Source organism: Embiotoca jacksoni, unplaced genomic scaffold (genome assembly GCF_022577435.1).
Source record: "Embiotoca jacksoni isolate LCO1_2020_lvr unplaced genomic scaffold, fEmbJac1.0.p SCAF_23, whole genome shotgun sequence".
NCBI classification, from domain to species: domain Eukaryota; kingdom Metazoa; phylum Chordata; class Actinopteri; family Embiotocidae; genus Embiotoca; species Embiotoca jacksoni.
The window spans coordinates 5582990-5592603 of NW_027185374.1; the positions used below are offsets into that span (position 1 = coordinate 5582990).

The 9614-nt window shown below is 38.3% G+C and overlaps 1 protein-coding gene across 1 annotated transcript in view; it reads left to right on the forward strand.

The window, feature by feature from the left end:
* Positions 1-7724: 7724 nt before the first annotated feature.
* LOC138203712 (C-C motif chemokine 14-like) overlaps positions 7725-9614 on the forward strand; it is a 2176-nt gene continuing 286 nt past the window's right edge. The window contains exons 1-3 of the mRNA XM_069158726.1: positions 7725-8056; positions 8424-8535; positions 8789-9614. The exon at positions 8789-9614 is cut by the window's right edge and continues 286 nt beyond it. Coding sequence (XP_069014827.1) covers positions 7975-8056; positions 8424-8535; positions 8789-8888 — 294 coding nt within the window. The 5' untranslated portion in view covers positions 7725-7974 and the 3' untranslated portion in view covers positions 8889-9614. The remainder of the gene's footprint in view (positions 8057-8423; positions 8536-8788) is intronic.

A 9614-nucleotide genomic window follows, 5' to 3' on the forward strand; every position in this document is an offset into this window, starting at 1 on the left:
ACACACACACACACACACACACACACACACACAAACACACACACACACACACACACACACACACACACACACACACACACACACACACACACACATTCCACATGAAGGGAAGATGCTCCTCTCTCACACAGGAAGTTCTGTTTGTGTCCCTCGTTTCCTGTCTGTCCCACCTTGACCCTCGCACTCTAACTCTCTCACCAGCACATATGCATCCTCCATTCAGATGTTAATATTTCTATATTAACATCACTCGTGGATCAACAGTCAACTCTAACATTATTCATCTTAAACGCCACTGGGAAAGAACCCAGAGTAATTTTGTTTCAGCTGCAGATACATGTGGTAATGATCATGAAAAACAAAGCTGTACGTATAGCGAATGACAAAGTGACAACGTAATCTTGCTTTTTGTCAAATGTTAACTTTGATTAAAGTGTCTGCGGGCAACTATGTTTTGATGGTATGCGTGTGTGTGACCATTTGTAGTAGTAATTGTTCAGGAACTGTCACTGAGTCATAAAAAAGACAAAAATAACTAACATTAGGGGGTCATAGGAAAAATAACACTGGAGCTATTTTGAGGGAAGTATTTTAGTCCTTTATGGAATTTATGGAAAAATACAACAGGATGATGGTAAGAGGCTGTGGGACACAAGTGTGAGACCGAGAGGCAGGCAGGCATGCGGGCAGGCATGCAGGCAGACAGACAGACAGACAGACAAGCAGTCAGCAAGACAGACAGACAGACAGACAGGCAGACAGACAGGCAGACAGGCAGAAAGACATGCAGCCAGGCAGACAGACAGACAGACAGACAGGCAGGTAGGCAGCCAGTGAGAGCTGAAATGTGTTTGTGTGTCTGGTTTTGATGTTTTATCTTTTCAGCAGGAAAACACAGTGTATCTTGAAATAGTGTGTCAGTTGTAATAAATGTGGGACTTCTGTCAGCAGTGATGTATTAACGTGTGTGTGTGTGTGTGTGTGTGTGTGTGTGTGTGTGTGTGTGTGTGTGTGTGTGTGTGTGTGTTGAATGCAGTGTGTGTGATTGATGTGTGTGTTTGTCTGGTGGAGAAGCACGCATGAGGAAGCTATACATCACGATTAAACTCACATCCAGTCGCACAAGGGAGCTAGTATTTCAGAACACTGGGTGGTGATGATTCTCTCACACACACACACACACACACACACACACACACACACACACGCACACACGCACACATGCACACACACATGCACACACACATGCACACATGTCACTGCCATGACTGCAGTGAGCTTAATGCTGCGGCCAAATGTTAGCAAAGGAGATGGTAATGAAGAAAAGTTTGACAAAACAACCTTAACTGAACGTCCACTCGCTAACACCGAATGCTCTTTATCAGCAGATGGATTTCATTCAGTTATCTTGAGGGCGATAAAGAAAGTTACCAACTAACTGACTGATTGGATAATAAGGAACATCTTATATAATATGAGGACTTATTAATGAATGATGTATGCACCCACACGCCTCCAACATACCACTGTCATCTTATCATATTAAATGAAACAATTTATTACATAACGTAAAAAGAGCAGATGTCAGACAGACATACTTTGTGAGAAGGCTTCCATTAATAATAATGGTCTCATTTAATTTCTACTGAAGTTGAATTTACTTAGTTAATTCTCTATACGCTGTGCTGGCTTTCTTGGAAATTGCAGTAACAATTTGTGTATAATTGCATTTTCTACTTGTATATACCTTACTAAATGCTTCAGTCCAGTGCAGACCTGTGTAACATGCTGCCATACTCAGATTGTGTGTGACTTGAACGTTTCTTCTAAATTCTTTTATTATCAAATCCCATCTTGTGCTAAAAAGACACTCATGACCTCTTGAATTCTTGAGGTCGGAGGTCTGTATACTGCATGTCAGCATCGGACAGATGTTCCTTTTTTGTTTGTTTTAAAAGCAAACTACGAGCTGTTTAAAGGTGAATGTTTGTAATGACGTATCACGAAAAGGTGAGTCAACAATAGTTACAAGTTGTCTTTTCACCCTTTTTCTACTCACTTCTGTAACTCTGGTTCATGGCTGTAGCTCGACAGTCCCTCTGACTGCTAACCCCACTGTTGACCTGAGGAGGCCTGCAGACACTCATGTCCTACCTATTTTTCTTTTCATCTACCAGCAATGAGATTTACCACGAGGACATAGCTTGTGAGAAGTTCACACCATCCCTTCTGCACGTGCCCTGACCAACCAATCACTGGGAATCACGAGTGATTCAATAAGGACGAGGATCAATCACCTTTCCCATTGACAAACACTGACAATTTTGTTTGTCATAATCCAGGACCACACCAAGGGTGTCGCCCTGTCCGTCTCACACCCTCTTCAAGGAGTACACTGACACACCCACTTGTGACTTATCGAGTGTGTGTGTGTGTGTGTGCGCGTGCTCTTCAGGGTGGAGCGGTCACAAGGTAGGCCGAGTGGTGACACCCTACTGCTAATTGCCCTCTGTCTCCATGGTGACACAACGTGTGAGAGGGGAGCCTGCTACAAAATAAACTCCAAATTAAAAAAAACTGAGGGATATTGTTCAAATTAAATGTTTGACATTATTAAGAGTATTTTATTTGATCTAATTTCATCTATTTCAATGAATTCTGGCATCTACCAGGGTCCATTCAAATTTTCTTGAAATTGAAAGAACAATAAAAAATGTTATTTAATCTAAAGTAGAAATATAGTAACAAAAAAGTGTGACATGAACGACACTTCACATTATTTGAACTGCCTGGTATCAGTCAACTGTGTCTGTCACGTTTGTATCCTGAGGCTACAGGAAGAAATTAGTCTGTAAGATTTCACTTAGTGTGTGTGTGTGTGTGTGTGTGTGTGTGTGTGTGTGTGTGTGTGTGTGTTAAAAATAATCCCAAATCCTGGTGACCATTCCTTGAACCTCTTCCTGATTTAAACAGAGTCCACGGCCGAGGTCAACATCCTGTGAAAACACACACACACACACACACACACACACACACACACACACACACACACACACACACACACACACACACACACACACACACACACACACACACACACACACACACACACATTAATTCAGCCCATTTTTCTGAACGTGTCATTTTGAAAATCTTGCCAAACAAGCCTGACCTTTGACCCTTTTCTAGTGTGGACAAAAAAAGTGAATTGTTCAATTAAATTAAGAAATTCATCCATTCAGTAATGCTCAACATCTCGAAAACGAATACTCACATCTCACCGGACTCTGCTGACTGTTAGTCTGTTCTTGTTTTAAAGTCTCTTGAAATGCTTCTTGTCAGCATCATTCATGGGTATAATTTATAGAAAACAACATAACAATATTTCACATTCTTTTAAATCTGATATTTTCTGCAGTATCATCTGAATTCCACATGGAATAAGGTGAGGTTTTAAGATAAAATGTTAAGGTTTGATTAAATCCTTCTTGATTCAATGCTAAACAGGATACACTGAGGATATTTTACATTCTTACGAAGCAATTTTTACTATTCTCATAACACCCATAACAGTAATGATTTTACATTACTGGCAAATGCAATTCAAGATTTAGAATTTTAATATCAAAGTCCATTTGTTACTGTATGTGTCCTCGCATTCAGTCTGTTATAAGACTTTAGGTTTACGCAGTAACAAATTAGAGTTTTCTGAACGTATGAAAACGTGTTGGTGCATGTGTGTGTGATGTACCCACCTGCAGTATGCAGAAAACAAAATATTTCATCAAAGTTACATAAGAGATGTCAGAATGAGAAATTCTCTCATGTTATCAGGGAACATTATGTTTTTTAGGGAGGGGAGGCATTTTGAAAATATAACTGTCAGGATGTTATACAATGGCCCCTTTATGTCAACCACTGTAACTAAATCATTAAATAACTGCATTTGTAAGAGCAATAACTCTTTTGCAGTGAATATTCTACTACTTTTAAACCTATATAATCATAATTTAGCAGTTCATATGCAGGATTCACTATTAAACTTATCTGTTGAGTGATCCAAAAGCACAAACCTGTGCCCAAAATGTGCCCTCTTATTTTATTCCATATATTAAAACATTGTTGTAGAGTTTCCTGTCTCTTATAAGTGCATCATTTCACTCCGCGGGGGCCGCGGTGAGGAGAGGATGTTCAGAGAGGAGAAGGTCGATATTGTTTGCTAAACCTTTACTTCCTTAACGGGCAGACAGGATGCATTTTGTGAAAATGCACAGCATGTTGGTGATTAAAGCATAGAAACAAATGCACTCTTTCACAGGATAATTCAATTCAATATTGAAAAAAACCCTCTATCTCTTCATTCCCTGACATACAGAAATCATTTCACAATATATTGTAAATGTCCTAAAACATCAATATTGATTCAAAGTCCAACAAATTTCTCTGAAGATATCTGAGCTTTCAAATGTACTTATTTGATTTATCTAAAGTAGGACTTTTCTATTCTACACTTAGCACAAATACATGTGCACAAACAAAAATACCACCAACATAAAAAGATCAGCTCTGATAGAATTTACAGAAAGAAAAGATAAACAGCTCCCAATGAATTCCCTTTTTCTTCATATCTCTCTGCTGCCATCCGGTGGCCACTTGTTCGTGACATTTGAGACCTTGTGTTCAAAGCTTTTTACACAGTCTCATTTTATTTGGGCAGTAAACGTCAAAATTTTTAATTTGTCTTTGATCAAAGTTGATTTTCCATAATAAGGAAAACATAAATTGCTTCAGTGTTCTCCTCTTTGGATGAGCAAGAAACAACCTTTCAACAACAACTATTAGGCCTCGTGGAGTCCCGACTCATCTTAAGGATGTAACATTATGTTTATTTAAATTTTTTTTTTTTTTTTTTTTTTTTTTTTAAATGTTCCTTTGAGCCAGCAGGTGTCTTGTTTTTGTGAGCTGAATGGGTCTTGACTGCTTGCTGTGGGTAGAAGCACTGGGACACACACACTAACCAGTATGACTGTTTTGTGTGTGTGTGTGTGTGTGTGTGTGTGTGTGTGTGTGTGTGTGTGTGTGTGTGTGTCTGAGTGTGTTTGAGTGAGTTATGTTGCTGTGAAGCACTCGTGTCGACGTGTCGTCTGCCTCCAGTTACAAGCTGCACCACATTGCCATCATGGTTTTGGGAAGTGTTCTTTAATTTAAAATAAATCTTGTTAATGTCATACAGACTAAAATATTAATTTGAGTCATTTATAATAAAATACAATCATCTCAACTTTACCATTAGCCAGTATTATTTTCTTTCTCAGCAGCCACCTCCTGCTCATTTTTTAGTCTGTTTGACTTTGCTTCTATCCATTTTCTAGTTGTACATATTTCCTGGGGTGTAAAAGGTAATTATCTACAAATGATCTCATGCCACATTTGTAAGAAACTACTGCTGCCTCTCTCCATTTTTTGTTTTTACCGAACATATAAACCTAAATGGACCTTGGCCTCCATTTATATGTTAACTCGACGAAAATTGATGACATCTTTAGTCAGGTACTGCATACAAAACACTGAATATGTTTGAACTAAAAATCGTCTTCACATCTGCAGGCGGTTTTGATTCTCTAGTTCACCTAACTTGCACTTAGACACTGGCAGCATGTATATTTTCCACACACCTTCCTGCTGGGTGAGAGGCTCCTGTCACTGTGACAAACAGAAGTGTAAAAAAACAATTTTCTTTTTTTTTTTTGCCCGGGCATATTTACTGGACTATTTCTTGGTCGAGAGTAATACGTTTTTGGAGACTCTGCTGGTTGTCTGGTTACTGCCATGTACACAAAATGTAAGTTAAAAACAAGAGTCAGAATATATCATTCAAGCTGTACACATACAGTCCTGAGAACAAGCCTAACTTGGCAGCAAGTAAAAATACCTATATGCAGGAAAATGAAGACTACGTCAGTAAAATATGTTCTCGGATGAATTTATTGAAATCTTCTCACGTCACAACAATCAGAAAAGGCGAGAGGGTAAAATGGGCTAATTTGTGATGTAAAATGCTGATCTGTGGTGATGGAAAGTATCACTTTCCTCTTTCCATAGAGGAAGTTTCCATTTGAAACTTTCCACAAAACCTCTGTTTACTGAGGTGATGTCATTTGGCTATATTTCCTTGTATTTGCACAGTTACTTTTAGAGGCACAAAAGACATTATACAATGTATTTTACATTTTGTAGCTCTACCCAAGATGACAAACTGGAATTTTTTTTTTATTTTTTTATTTTTTTATTGGTACAAGGTTTTCCGTCTATTTTCCTAAAATGAAGCAGTTTTGGCGCTTGTAGTAAACTGAATCTTTCTTGTATCCATTATGAATCAGTGAAATTTGCATTTGATCTTTTACTCGACTGGTTTTTACACGTCGATGTTTGTGCAGTCATATTGCAATTAACCCTGGGCCTTTTTGACAAACCACAGGTTTCCGTTTGAGTTGACATTTCTGATGTAGTCAGCATCTGGTGTTTTGGGTGTAATTTTTTTTTTTTATCTATGTCATACACCACCAACTATTCATAGAAAGAAGAATATATGTTTAAATATTGTAAGCCATAATGACAAATGCAGGAAACTGTACAAATGAGCAACCTTCCACAACATTTAGGTAACAAGTAAACTTTTAGTGATTCAGCTATGCAGACAAGTGATTGGCCTTCAATTTGACATTCAAAATGACTTTTCTTCTCGATGATGTTGCTTTATGTGAAAGAATTATTTCAAATAAAAAAACTCCTCTTGATATTGACCTGCTTTGTGGTTGTCGTATCTTGTTGAGTACATTGCGTATTCTGTGTTGTAAGCTTCGGCGTCTCGGTATCAGAATTTAACAGGTGCATTATGGGTTGATAAAGGGCTGACCATGAACCACAGCATTTTGATCTCTGTCTTATCACTTTCTGTCAGCTCGCTCCTGTCACAAATCTATAAGACCGTTTTTCATATAAAAAACTAGCAAAATCACAATATATAGTCTAATGAAAAAAGCTGTTAGGGGCTGCACTCATTTAACCCAGAATATGTATTTATGCCTCACAATCCTGCAACCCTAATCTATACCCCAAAGTCACCAGCTCCTAAAAAACATTCAAAAGCAATGCAGTCACCATTAACAGTGTCAACATAGTGAAAAATGTTGTTAAATGTTTGAAAAATGGCTGTAAAATACTATACATGTCCTCTGTTGTCCATCACAAATGCACTGTGAAAACTACGAACATGCATGAACAGGCATGGTCCTAAATAAGAAAGGCAGATGATCTTAAAAGCCACAATGTATCTGCATGCTGCACAATCTTGCTCATGCAGAAATACACACACATGCACAAAGTGACTGAGGTGACAAAAAAGAAAAGTTGGGTCCCAACCACAGTATCCTTTTCCCTTATACCCCCCCCCCCCCACCTCCGCCCACCCGCCCTCCTGCTGAGATGTATTAACCATGCGACCACAGGTTGTTTTGCATGCGTAGTTTGGTCGGTATCTTGTCATGTTGGTTGTATAAACTTGCTTGCTGCAACACTTGCTTGCTGCCACACACACACACACACACACACACACACACCTACGCCCACCCTCCCTCCTGCTGAGATGTATTAACCATGTGACCACAGGTTGTTTTGCATACGTACTTTAGTCGGTATTTTGTCGTGTTGGTTGTATAAACTTGTTTGCTGCAACACTTGCTTGCTGCCACACACACACACACACACACACACACACACACACACACACACACACACACACACACACACACACACACACACACACACACACACACACACACACACACACACACACACACACACACACACACAGTGTAATAACTGAGGGGCTGTGAGAAGAGCAGACAGACAGAAAGACAACCAACAACCAGTTGGACGTGCACCCAGACCTGAGAGACAACAGAAGCAAACACGATGATGACTATGATGAAGAACCCTGTCATTCTGGTGACCTGCATCTTGCTTTTCTCAACTCTCACTGTCCTGGCATCTCAAAGTAAGCTGACTGAATACCACTTATGTTTTCATATTGGGCAAACTTCTCCTGTTCCTTTCAGAATTTGTTAATATCAGTTCAGTGTTATCATTTCTGATAAAAGGTAAATGTAATCAATAATACAGTGGCACAAAATGAAAAGAGATTAGGCTTAAAGCAAAACAGGAAAAATTTGATTTATGTATGTTCTTCTGACTTGAATCGGAATCAAACCAAACTGAGATCCTCTTCAGCACTTTACTGCACTGAAGGTCTCATGATATATTTGCATGCTCTCCAAAGGTGTAACGGGAAAAACAATGAGTGTGTGTTGAATGCCAGTTTATGTCTCTTTGTATGAACACTTCTGTCTCCATCATGGTTTCAGATGGCTTTGGCCCAAAAGACTGCTGCTTTATGTTCATCTCCCATCGCCTGGACAAGAACAAAGTGGTGGACTTCGATTACACAGACAAGATGTGTTCGATGGAAGGTGTGCTGTAAGTGTTTCAGCTCTCTTGCTATTGGACTTCTGTCCACAAGTTCAAGATCAACAACAGAATCAAATTTATTGGTCCAATAGGGTTAAAATTTTACTCATACACAATGCTGAGAACAAAGATAAGATTATTTTGTACAGTCATGTAAAACAAATAATCAGAAATAAACTCTCAGCATTCAATTGTCAAATATAAAAACTGACAGAAAAAAAAAAACGGACACCATACAATAATACAATTGTCTCTGTTTTAGTTTTACGATGAAGAATGGAAATAAACTCTGCGTCGACCCGTCCATCCAGTGGGTCCAGAACATCATCAAGGCCAAGGAAAAGTTACAGGCAAGCAAGTGAACATCGCCGCCTCCAAAGTATCGGACTGACCCAGTATCCAGTCAACTACCACAGCACCTAAAAGCTTGAGCTGAGCAGAACAGGTGGTGTGGTGATTTAACTTCACAGCTTTTTCTATTTTTATTCACAAATTTTTCTATATCACAATAATTGCAAAATAACTCAAATTTATTCTTCTTTATTGTCTTTCCTTTCGTTTTCATGAGGTACATAATATTTTAAAGTAAACCATCTGCTAAAAGTGCTTTGGGAGATATAAAAATATATATATGGTTTTCAACTTGTTTTTATTGATTTGCCATGTAATTTGATTAATTAAATTCCACTTTGCTGTCGTCATTAATTTTCTACACATCGTATATCTTTCAATCCAGTCAACTACCACAGCACCTAAAAGCTTGAACTGAGCAGAACAGGTGGTGTGGTGATTTAACTTCACAGCTTTTTCTATTTTTATACACAATTTTTTCTATATTACAATAATTGCAAAATAACTCCTCAAATTTATTCTTCTTCATTGTCTTTCCTTTCGTTTTCATGAGGTATATAATATTTTAAAGTAAACCATCTGCTAAAAGTGCTTTGGGAGATAAAAAAAAATATATATGGTTTTCAACTTGTTTTTATTGATTTGCCATGTAATTTGATTAATTAAATTCCACTTTGCTGTCGTCATTAATTTTCTACACATCGTATATCTTTCAATCCAGTCAACTACCACAGCAC